Genomic DNA, 12,505 nt, shown 5'->3' on the forward strand with positions numbered 1-12,505 from the left:
CACACAGATGGTGAAATATTGTAACGGAACGGCATTTATTCCATGCAGTGCACCGCGATCCCAGCCATTTTTCAGATGCCATGTTAACAAGAGTCATAGCCTGTCATAATTAATGAGACTGTCCATTTATTTATTTTTATGTAGGAGGGGGCGAGACGAAAGTTCAAGAATAGATAGTTTGGGTTTCGCCAGCCCCCGATTTATGCTGAAGGGGCTCTAAATTCCGGGAGATTTATGCGTGGGTGTGGCAGGACTTGCCTGAGCCTTTTCGCCATTCATGATTCATTAATCAGCATTTACAACCAACATCGGACAAACATCATTGAATATAATTACGCGCCCCCATGTGCCACAGTTTGTTTACTGGGTTAAAACCCTTTTCAGATAGTTTTGAGAATCCAGTGACAATTCCAAAATTAAAATGCAATAGGGCACCACTGCATATTCGTACTGACTGCTCAGAAAGAAAGAAAGAAAGAAAGAAAGAAATTAATTCAAATTAAAATAAAAACTGGCGATAAAATGTGGTATCATTCATAAAGACCAGTACACACACCTGAAGCTTCCTGTCTAAATGGGATCAAACTCCACATAACCTTAAAAAAAGGAAAAAGACAACTTGCTTGGCCAAGAGGGTGATAACATTCTCAGGTCTAATCTCTTAAATCTGGCCTAAAATCACATTGCTCATGATTGCTGTGATAATCTTCAACTTTACATTTATTCACTTCTGCGTTTATTTCTTTAGGTGACCCAAAGCAACAGCAGCACAGGGAAGGTATCTTTGCTTTCTAGGGTGACTGTATGTCCTTCATCCAATTAATCCCCCTTAATAAACCATTTCTGGAATTACTCAGTGACGTGACGCATGATACCAATGTACAGATGCATTCCACAGTCAAATCGATGTTCATAATAAGACTTTTTAAATATTCCAGAGCGCATCGGCCAATTCCAGCCAATCAACACGTTGCTTCAGGAAGGGAGCATGGAGGGGGAGGGGTATAATGTCATTGGCTGTTGAGCTCAAACACCAACAACCTTTCACCTGAATCAATGCAGACTCTCTCTCTTTATTCCTCCTTGCAAATAAACCAGATTGTCAAGAGGACCCTACGGCCTGTTTTAGGCTTCTTCCAGTGTCCACTCTTCCTTGTGACCTACTCAAGGCCGCATAGTGCCGCACTTCCCTCCCTTATCAGCCACAACTAATCCCCAATATCATAAAACTGCGAGGCTGGCATTAATCCTCTTATGGTGAGATAGAAATGCATGGGTGAGAATTTTATTAGGCCTTTGTTGGAGGACCCATTGTCCGGAAACACATTGTGTGCATTGGGTTACTACCACACACACACACACACACACACACACACACACACACACACACACACACACACACACACGTAGTAGAACACACCATATTTCATTCTTAATTTAATGCATATTTAGAACCGAGCAGCCTGTTAACACCACAGTGGAATTCTGAGATGTCTTCGCCAGACCCCAAAGAACTAATGTGTCATATACGTACGTGTTCTCAGGTGGAATGTTGCCTGCAGCGCTGAAGTGTGCATTGTAAATTCACGGCGGATGGCAAGCATAGAGGCACACACAGAGCAGCGGCATCTGACAAATGGAGTTTTTAATTGACTCCATCAGCATGGGGGAGTTTTGTGTCCCTTTCAGCGGCGCCGATGATGGAAATGAATGGAATCCTTTTGTTTTTCAACAGAAGGGGCATCATTATAGGCAATAATAAACCAAGCTGTTCCTTTCTCTCCCTGACCGACAGAGAGAGGCCTTGGGAGATGGCCTCTAGCCACTGTTTTTCAACAGGGCTGCCTTAGATTATCTCAAACAAAGGCATGACTGCAGATGGGTTTTTAGAAAGGCACGTGCTAAGGCTGCAGAATACTGTTCCAACAGTTTGAATATTACTGGCCCGGAGTAGATTTTCTGCACCAATAATGTATTCACTGTTGCCTCAGACAAATTTCCTGTAGATTTCTTTCTGCATGGTTTATTCCTTTTCTGTAGCATTAGGGAACATGGTGTCAGTGTGAGAAGGGCAAAAGAACGGCTGCCTCCTCTGCTGTGTTGAATCCTAGAGGGGCACATAGTCGAGGGGGCAGTAGGGCATGGCTCTGTGCGGGCGCCTCTGGTTCTCCGGTCTCACAGGACCCAATGGCTCTCTGCCAGCCCGCCTCCATGACGTGGCTTAGTCAGTATAGGCCGAATGTTTGGTCAGTAACTTGGTGACATTATAACTTTATAACATTTACTGACCATAAAGTATTACAATTAGGCATGGTGGGAATCAAACCCAGGTAAATTGCTTAGGAGGCACCAGCGCTAACTTCAATATTCTTGAACAGCAGGGGGCGCTGAATATTAAGCCACCATTGTCACCAATCCGTAGCAATAGTGCTAATCTTGTTCTCACAGAAACGTGTAGTAATACAATAGTTGCTTCATTTTCGAAAAATTACGTTGATGGATACTCCAGCCACTACCCTTTTTTTGCGTATTCTGCAAAATATCAGTGAATATCAATGAGTACATCTGCCACTGTCGGTTGAGGTTTTTTATTTATTGGCACTTGTAGTGGAAAGTCATGGAAAGCTAATAGAGATTTAGAGTAAAACTTGATTGGCGTTTAGAGAGACTGAACGCTGGAGGATTGCCCCATTCAACTTCACCGACGCAAACCACAGCAAACAGTGCAAAGGCCTCTCAGTAGAGGACACAAGGGGTCCCTGCAATCAACACAGCCCGGATTGCATATCTGGGGTTTAAGCAACAATGAGATGAGCACGGAGATTTTGTGTCGCTTTGGTCCCAAACAGCTTAGAGTACAAACAAAACAATTTGGTTGCATAAGCTTTTGCGATCTGCCTCTTGTTTTCGAGGACTGCCAGCTGATGTGTACAGGAGGGAGTTTGCGATAATAGAATTATGTAAAGTCTTTTACCAAAAAAGATTTCACACCAAGTAAAAGTTCATCTGTCTAATTAGCTACTGGATATAAAAGAAGGGTTCCAACGGAAAAAAAAACAAAGTAATAATCTCGCACCATTCACTAAGGGTTGAGAGATAACTGCATCCATCAGCAACACGGATACCTCATTTGCAGGTCAGGCTAAGGCACTAGAGACAGTCAGACTGCCTGTGTAATATAAATGCACACCAGAGATGTGCACTGTCAAGGAATTAGTTCCTCAATTTTATTTATTCATTTCCCTCAAAGAGGCAATTTAACGCTTGGCTTAATCCATCTTTGCAGTGTCGCGGGTGCCCCTGTCAGGCACAGCCTGGGATGCAGTAGGAAGGGCGAAGGGTTAGGGGAGGGGTGGGGTGGGGTGCATGGGTGGAGCGGGGGGGTTGTGGAGGTGCAGATGAATATCCAGTGGCATATGTGGGGCTACCTCTGAGGCGATGCATCCCCTGCCCGCCCTGTCCGTCGCCTTCGCCCCGTTGCTGCCAAGGTAATCTGCACTCGGCAATCTCGCAACTTCTTTTCTGCCGGCCCCTTAAATGGAGCTGATGCCTCCTGCGCCGGCCATCCCTGGGTGATATGGGAGAGGTATTGAGGTTGCGGAGGGAAAGTGTGGAGTTGGAGAGGCAGTAGTGCGGGGGTGTAATGCACTCGGATGGAGGAGAGGGGGGTTTGTGGCTGGGGTTGGGTGGGTATTGATGGGGCTGTCTCTCTTAGGGCACTTGACCTGCCCTGAACCGCTCACTTCACTGCTAGACTCCGACGGCACACAATCAGACAAAATCGGAGGCGATCTGAGTGAGCCTCTTTTCTCTCTCCCTCTCTCTCTCTCTCTCTCTCTCTCCTCCTTCTCCTGCTCACCTCCTCGCCAAATCAGGAGAGATGGTGGCGGGGGCTAAGATGTTCATTTTGTGCAGTGGAGGGAGTAATGAATCCTGATGCCATGTCTCCAGGCGAAACAGGCGGAATGACTGCATGCCTCTGGGGTTAAGAGAGAGAAAGAGAGAGAGAGAGCCCACTTCACTCGGCTGGTTGTAAGTCGTAAGTTGGTGAGCCTAGATTCTATTTGCAACGACGAGGGGTGGTGGTGGTGTGTATGTGTGTGTGAGGGGGGGGGGTGATCGTTTCCATGGTAACAGATAAAGGCGCCTCCCTGGCCGTGGTGGCGAGAGCGATAGGGCAGGCCAGCGAGACTGACCGGCGATCATAAACAATCACAGAGGCACTGAAGCGCTTGATGGCCACGGAGATGAGCACTTAGTGTCAACATCAGCAGCTCTAAAGCCTTAAACACCACTTGCATGTGTGCCCTCTCTCGAACTCTCGCAGACACACAAGTGCACTGTCTTCACACACACACACACACACACACACACACACACACACACACATGTGCTATTATAACCAGAGAAGGTCTCATAAGGGTGCTTTGGCCACTAAAGGGAAACTTGGGCAACTCTGACTTACTTTCCTCTTCCTCGAAAAAAATCTCCTTCTGTCCATCACGTTGTGGAACATCAATCTCTCAAACCAAGTGCTAGCTGCTAGCTGGTAGTGCGCCGCTTCATTCAGTTGGGAGTTGAATCGCCGTGCGTGATGAGGCTGTAGGCCTATGTGTAGGAAACCAGAAACACAGAGTGGAGTTCTATTGATGGGTATCCCCCTACTGATAAAGTGGAACGGATTTGATTGTGACCCCCCGCTCCCCCAATTATATTGTGGCGACGCACATGTAATTCACCCTTCGCTAAGCCCCGCCCACCTTAACTACTGTTGCTACGCCTGACAAGCTTTCGTACCTGGCATATCAATCTCAATGATAAGTGCCGTTATCTGACGTCCGCAGAGAGATAATTACTAATTTCTGGAGTTCAGGGGAGATCTCTGAAAGAACGAGGCAAAAGGGGCTTCAGTATGCTTTTGAGGGATACATACATGATATCTGCGCGAAGTCAGACAATGGGGAAATACATATTAAAACCTCCGGCAACCCCCCTGATGCTCCCACGTAGGAACTGACACAGGGAGAGCAGCAATCGGATTGGGGAAGTTGTGTGTCGGCCGTCATTTAACAAAATGCTAAAATATATTGAACAGTATGTCAAAGCGAGCCTGCATCTTGTCTCTTACCATTTTATTTTACGTTAAAATGTACGCATTATAAACAAAGAACCGTAATCATTTGCAAGCAATACTGAGATGAGTAATCTATCCGCTAGCTTGATAACATTAGCTTGTCCTCATGTGGGAGACTTAACAAAGTGCCAAAATACATTCAACAGTATGTCAAACGCGAACAGTAGATATGTATCTTATAGTCTCATTTTACGTTAAAATATGTGCATTGTGAACAAAGAACTGTAATTATATGCAAGCAATACTGAGATGAGTTAGCTCGCTTGCTAACATTAGCTTGTTGTAAGCAAATGTAAGTGTTCTTTGTAAACATTCAGCTGCGATTGGGGCCTCCCACACTTCTTTACCCACTCACGGCATTTCTCATATTGAGTTTTGGGTTTTGGGAATGGAAAAATTCAACCCCACCCTCCAAACTCTTTGGGTATCGGCTGTCGGTTTTGCACAACCCATAGGCACAGTGCTTCGGAATCTTCACTTTGCCAAATGTTTGTCAGGTCTTCCGCGCTTAGTTACCCGTTGCTAAACTACGATTGGCCTGGGGCAGTTTTTGGGCGTGGCTTAGCGAAGGGTCAATTAAGTACTTTGAACTTGAACATTTCCACACCATTTACTGTTCATTATTTTCCATTTATTCTGTTCACGACATCCATTATTTTGTAAAGAAAATAAAAGCTCTTAAGTAGGCTAGTGAGAACAGTGTGTTTAACAATAATACTCTAACATTATTCTCTGCATTTACAACGCCATGTTTTTCCTGTCTTGCCAGTCCTTCTATAGTTCTTACTGAGATGCTTGACAACATGACACTGATAGGAATGGACATTACCTGAGGTGAGTTGTGCTGGAGCAACCATAGACATATATCTATACATATATATATGGGAGCAACCCTAATGACGTGGGCTTTCCCGCCAAAATTAACTGTCAATCTGCGTGACACAACTAGCTCTTCGTTAACATAAAGTGACAGACCATTTTCTGTAATTAATTTTCCAAACTCCATTTTGCTTTTTATTTGTTAAACCTCAGAAGAGCGCTTTAACTCACTTTTAACTAATTTGCCGAGAGAAATGTCATGATTGCAGGATCTAAGGAGGGCATACAGATTGTTCAATACAGACTCCTCTTCGGAAAGTTTGACGCATGTGATTGAGCTATCCACATACGACAAAAGAATTTGCTGTGGATGCTAGCAAGATTGGTGTAACTAACAATAGAGACATCAACACCACAAGGTATAGATGTATAACATTACTTAAAACGTTTCCACTGGAAATTGCATAAAAACTTGTAATGGAGTTCGATTATTAACTGTTTTATATATAACTAGTGTTTTTATGCAGCCTAGGGCTTACTTGATAGGTCATGTTACATTTAACAGGAAGCTAGCTAGCGAACTAACATTAGGTAGGTATGTTAATGTTGATAACTGCCAATATCTTCAGCTGAGCCTAGCTTTCCCTAAGAAGCCTATTTCTAGTTTGTTTGCCATAACGTTTCCGTCTAGTTTGTTTGCCATAACGTTTAAACTGTCTAAAAAACTAAATTAAGATGTCAAGGGACTCGAGCTCAATTAAATGGTATGAGGGAATTTAATTGTATAACTAATGTTAGCTTACTAGCTGTCTGCTAAACTTGACTGTATCACTGAAAAGTCATTAGTATTTGATCAGTTAGCAGTTATCATCACTGTCAATCCTTTGACTCCGTAGGACTCTTTTATTTTCTGTTGTATATATTATATTTATTCAGTATATTAATTGTTTACTTCAAGATGGAGCTTCCTATGACCTACTTAGCCTGTTCCTATTCCCCCCCACAGAAATGCATTTCACCCTAGTGCTCCCAATTCTGAGCTTTATGTTTGGGGCAACTAAAGCAGGGGAAGATTATTGCCAATGGGCTGTGATGTTGTGTAACCTGGGGGACCCAGCAACGTCTTCGACGGTGTGCCATTTTGACAGCCCTCGCCAGACCCACTCTGGTGGAATAGAGAAGCAAGAACTCAACAACAAAGTGCACTCGATAATTAAGTCACTAATCGACCAGCCTGTCGACACAGAAAACATTGTGAGAATGAAATACTGTATAAAAACGGAGAAAATATTTATACTGGTGTAACTAATGATTTAAAGAAGCATAAAGTATTTAGCAGAGAGGATAAATCATTTCTCAGTCTCTTCTCTTCTGCAGGATTACTATGGATTCCCCTACTATCTCAGAATAGACCTGGACTGTTGGTCAAAGGTAAACAACCTGGGTAGCTCAAGGTCATTTTCACACAGATTTGGCACACAAGGGGACAGTTTCCGACTTAAATATATCTGACTTAGCAAATACCTTTGCTCAGTGTAACATAAAGAAATGTAACTGACCCAAGAATATACATGTATATCAACTGCTGTCAACGAAATGTTTATGTAAAGATTCCCTGTATTTATTTTGGTCTTATGTATGTGTGTGTTTATGATTGTTTGTGTGTATGTTTATGACTGTGTGTTGTTTGAGTGATTAGGAGGAATCCAGGAAAGCCATGCAGGAGGCCTTGTTCACTGGTCTGACCCCGTCGGTGAACCTGATCATTCAGGAGCCAGTGCATCCATCCCGCCTCAAACCCCAGAGGCTTGACATTACCATGAGCCCAGGAATTCTCCATGACAACGGTATGTAATTGATGTTGTCAAAACAATTGCTGTATATATGTGTGTGTGCTGTAGTGGCAGTTGGTGTGTTGTGTTTATGAGTGTGTGTCGTATGTTGTGTGTATGTGTGTTGTGTGTGTGTGTGTGTGTGTGTGTGTTATGAATGTGTGTGTTTGACTGTGTGTGTGTGGGGGGGGGTGTCTCCTGTCCAAAGATGTCTGTATGTTTTCTTGCAGTGCAGTTCAATAGTGACCTCTGTCAGCTGGGTGTGTTGTTTGTGTGTGTATGGTGCACTTGAGTGTCTCTGGTGTGCTGTGTGTGTATGTGTTTGTGTGTGCATGTGCATGTCTGTGTGACAACGTCCTGCCCTGAGTTGTCTGTGATTTTGCAGATCAGTGCGATAGCGACTTCTGCCCGTTTGGTTGGTATACTCCCATGCCCTTCTTAAATGGCTCAGTGGTCTACAGGATAAAAGTCATGTCCAATGGTCAGGGCATGGATGTTCCAGAGAAAAGGTAAAAAAAACTATTTGTCAGTAAATAATGCTCCATACTTTTTTTTTTTTTTTTTTACAAAACTAACAGAAATGTGACTTTTATTTGTTGTGGGTAGTTTCTCACAGTACAAGATTTTTGAAGATTAGTACAATAGTTGTCAGAATATTTATCCATGGGTGACCCAATTTTCCCTGATATTTATCCAGTCTGTCACTCTGACAGCTTGTCAACTGTCTGTTACCCATCCATTGATACTAGTTTGTATGGTTTGTGTCTGCACAGCTTTGCTGTTAACGTTAACGGCTTCATGGAAACAACAGAATGGGCCGAGCCAGGTATTGCTTTTGGCACTAAGGTGAGACACGCAGGTTGTCAGATGCAGTGAGAGGTGTGTCTTGTTGTGACCCTGTGATTGCTCTGAGCACAATGTAGAAAAGCCCACACACTGTACAAAGCAATGGAGAGATCAATTGTGTCAACACATTAAAAAACGTTGATGCAGGTCGGCAAACCAAAAATAAATCAAATAAAATAAGCAATGTAAATAAGTATAAAATAAAATCCCATTAAATGATCGCTTCATTGCCTTGTGGTGTTGTACAGCAGTGTGCAGGTCCTTTCTTCGTTGAACCAATTGTCCTGCTTGCATTTGATTCTCCTCTCGCTCATCTCCGACATGCTTCTGCCTGTGCTGTGTTTGTAGGTGGCATTTGAAGTCATGATGAACGGTTTTCAATCTTCTGCACCAATTTGGGCCACATCTGAGCGAGCTCCAGTGATGGTGCTTGGGAAAATCCCCGGCTTCAAGGCCATCCTCCTGACATCAACTGAGTTCGATCATAGCACTCTTGTTGAGGTAACCAGTGACTCGAGACCCCATGATGGTGCATTGCTGTGTGCCATCAACATTGATTTGAGAATGTTATTAAAACTGTCTACCTACAAAACTATACCTTTAAACTGTAAAAGCCTTCTTGTTGTCCCCTTAAATAAGCACTTGTTTGCTATCATTTTCAGAGGACTGTTGCTACCCTGCTACTGTAAGAGCCTCACTATTATTGGAGACATTTTGAGAAGTTTTACAGATCATGTCAGAGTCCTTGAAGAGCATAGCCTTTACCTAAGTCTGCACTTTAACCACCAACAGTGACTTTTAAATGAATTATTGTGCATTTCCACATAACATTCTGAACAGGCTTAACTAAGCTGGTGTGTGTAGAGATGGATGCACACACATTCACTTGCCCTTGTCGAAAATCTTTTTTTTATTGCACAATTGTTCTATCAAATCTCTGAGATATTAAGTTGACTTTGTATGCAGTATGTTTAAAGAGAATGACTATAGTGTCCTATAGTGTCCATACTGTGTTTGATCAACTTCAAGTTCTTGCCGCCATCGCATCTTTCATGTGTTCTTAGAAAGTGCACCCCCATCCAGGGACTGTTATAGAGTTCAGGAAGGTTTGTGAGGATCATGGGCCTGTTATGTATTTTGCGCTATCTGCCTGTATTCAGGGCCCCCTCGACAAGGTACAAGACTCTCAGGCCCACATGCTCTCTAATGTAATAGGCTAAGGGGACTTGAAAATCTGATCACACACTTTTCAACATCAGTTTCTCATCACTTTCAGGTGGGCATCAAAAGTTGCTGGGTCGGCTCGCTCAGATGCCCTCAGTTAGAGTTTGATCCAATGATCCAGGAGGTCATCGCTACAGAGAGCACTCTGTTCATCAGACAAAACCGGATCGTGCATCGATTCATTGGAAACTACTCTCTCCTCCCACTTCAAGCCGGATCCTCGGGTAACTGCCTCAACAGCCACAAAAACAGCAAAAATGTTCGGCAATAGACAACTGACTCCCTTTCCCTTTGGAAACGGAGTACATTATATCTATGTTGTAGCATGATTCACAGTTAGGTCTGGAAATATTTAAACAGTGACACAATGTATGGACCTGACTGTATTTCATTCTTCATGCACAGCAACAGTACCGTAAATCAGAAGTATTTTGAATACGTACCAAATAAGTATTCATGCTTATGATTTTAAGATGTTGAATTGTAATTCATCAGCAAGTATGCTGAATGCCTACTGTAAAAAAGGATAATTCAATCAGGTAAAAATTAAAGTAATAAAGTAGTATGATTCAGTCTTCAGAATTTCTGTTTGGTTCCTCAGTCACATGCCTTGGCCCTACAATTATACTCTTATATTTTAGCTCTATTGCAGGAAAAACTTTTTTTTTCATTTGAGCTTTTAAGGCACCCAGTGCAACTTTATGTAAACATTCAATGAAAAATAAACATTCAATTTCTAGTCTTTCTTACACGTAGTAAGTTTCAATAACTCCATACCATTACATATGTAATGGTATGGAGTTATTGAAACTTACTACGTGTAAAAAAGACTAGAAATTGAATGTTTATTTTTAAGCCTTCGAAAGTTGCACTGGGTGCCTTTAATGACCTCCAATGTTACAATTTTGTAACTTGTAAAATTGGATTATTCAGTCATGTAAAAGGTAAACAGCATTATTGAGTCTAATGAAGCAGACGTTGACATTCATTTTTGTCTGTTCCTCTCCTTCAGATGCTTGGGAACAAGTATTGCGCTCTGTGTGTGTGTCCAAGATAATGCCGGTGGACACACCAAATGGGGGTAGTGAATTATTTTACGTCACAGGTGATGGTGCTGATATGGGGACTACGTATAGAGCCGACATTCAAGGTCAGGTCACCAGCCAAAGCCACATATATTTCCACCTAATGAAAGTGAAAGTTGTTTTTAAAACCCTTTATTTACAGGATATCTGTTTCGTATTATTGTACCTTTTGTATTATTGTACCTTTTGTTTTTTAGATGGTGAGGTTACATTTTCAGAGTTACGAAACTCAAGGGGTGAATCAGCTTGCCAATTTATGACCCTTCATAGGGATAGTGAGTATTCTCTTTGGTCACTAAATTATTGCTGATCGCATGTTTGTGTGCATCTTGGATTCTGGATGACTTAAAATTATTAATATCTAACTAAATAAACTCCTGAATATATACTCTTTTTGTTAACTTTTGTATTTCAGTCTACCGTTTTCAATCTTTTACTTGTTTATGTTCTCTTAACTGAATTAATGCACCCTTCCTTTTCATTTTTTCAACGTTCTTTTAACAGTTTTAATGCACTTCACCCATTTAATCTCTTATTTTTCGATGTATCTTTTATCTACTCATTTGAAAAGAATTATGAATCATCATTACCAATGTATATGAGTTAAGCAAACTTGCCTTGTCTTGTGTTTTACAGTGTCGTTATACGAATATTGCAAGGTACATGGGGTGACGAACATGTTGGATGAAGATAAGACCAACATTGTTCTGATAGAGCTCTCTATAGATCACTTCGCCTGGGAATACCATGTTGTAATTCATGGTAATGATGCACAATGCACAGAAAGATTCTGTTGATGAAGACTGGAGAAAATATAGTCTCAACACACACATTTTGACTAGTGCTGTCAGTTAAACAGGTTATAAACGGCGTTAACGCAAACCCATTTTAGCGCCGTAACGCAAGATTAAAGTTTTGTTTTTTAAATTGTATTTTTAGATTAACGTTCGCAAACTGTAGAAGGTAAATGTTACGGTTTGAGTTAATGGTGAGCTTGATACAGCGAAATGGATGATAAAAAGCTTTGAATGAAAATTTTACTTTTAAAAGTTGTGTTGTGCAAAAGAAGCGAGCTTCACTGTTGTCTGAAAATGTCAACAGGCAGCTGGCTGAAAGCAGAGAAGTAGAAGGCTTACCTTTTATTGGCAACCTAATTGTTATGGTTCATTGTTTCTGAAATTAGAGGCCTGCCTGCTATGTTCCCGGCAAACTTGAACAAAAGAAAATGGCCATGGTTTAACTGAACTATAGGCTGAGTCCTTGTTTACCTGAAATGTGCACTTTATAATTAGATTTTGTACCGCCCTGTTTGGCAATGTTGTTTTTCAATAAAATAACACATTTGCATAAAGCAAGCCAATCCACTTTTCCATGTTGATAAGAGCATTAAAATAAAAAATGATGGAAAAAAACATAGAATAGATAAAAAATTGCGATTAATCGTGATTCATTTTGAGTTAACGACGACATAAATGCGATTAATCGCGATTAACCCTCTGGGCGCCACAGTCGACTTTTGTCGACAAGATGCCGCACTGAATAAAACGGTCGTTTTTTTTCAAATA

The 12,505-nt window shown here is 41.9% G+C and overlaps 1 protein-coding gene across 1 annotated transcript in view; it reads left to right on the plus strand.

Moving 5' to 3' along the window:
- Positions 1–7,045: 7,045 nt before the first annotated feature.
- Positions 7,046–12,505, plus strand: part of LOC308382866 (cation channel sperm-associated auxiliary subunit gamma-like) — a gene marked incomplete at both ends in the record, with an annotated part of 30,251 nt that continues 24,791 nt past the window's right edge. Inside the window, 7 exons of the mRNA XM_080860387.1 lie at positions 7,046–7,207; positions 7,331–7,384; positions 7,653–7,800; positions 8,171–8,294; positions 8,559–8,631; positions 8,980–9,132; positions 9,908–10,079. Of these exons, the coding sequence (XP_080716513.1) occupies positions 7,046–7,207; positions 7,331–7,384; positions 7,653–7,800; positions 8,171–8,294; positions 8,559–8,631; positions 8,980–9,132; positions 9,908–10,079 (886 nt within the window). The remainder of the gene's footprint in view (positions 7,208–7,330; positions 7,385–7,652; positions 7,801–8,170; positions 8,295–8,558; positions 8,632–8,979; positions 9,133–9,907; positions 10,080–12,505) is intronic.

This window comes from Sprattus sprattus (genome assembly GCF_963457725.1).
Source record: "Sprattus sprattus genome assembly, chromosome: 2".
Taxonomy (NCBI): domain Eukaryota; kingdom Metazoa; phylum Chordata; class Actinopteri; order Clupeiformes; family Clupeidae; genus Sprattus; species Sprattus sprattus.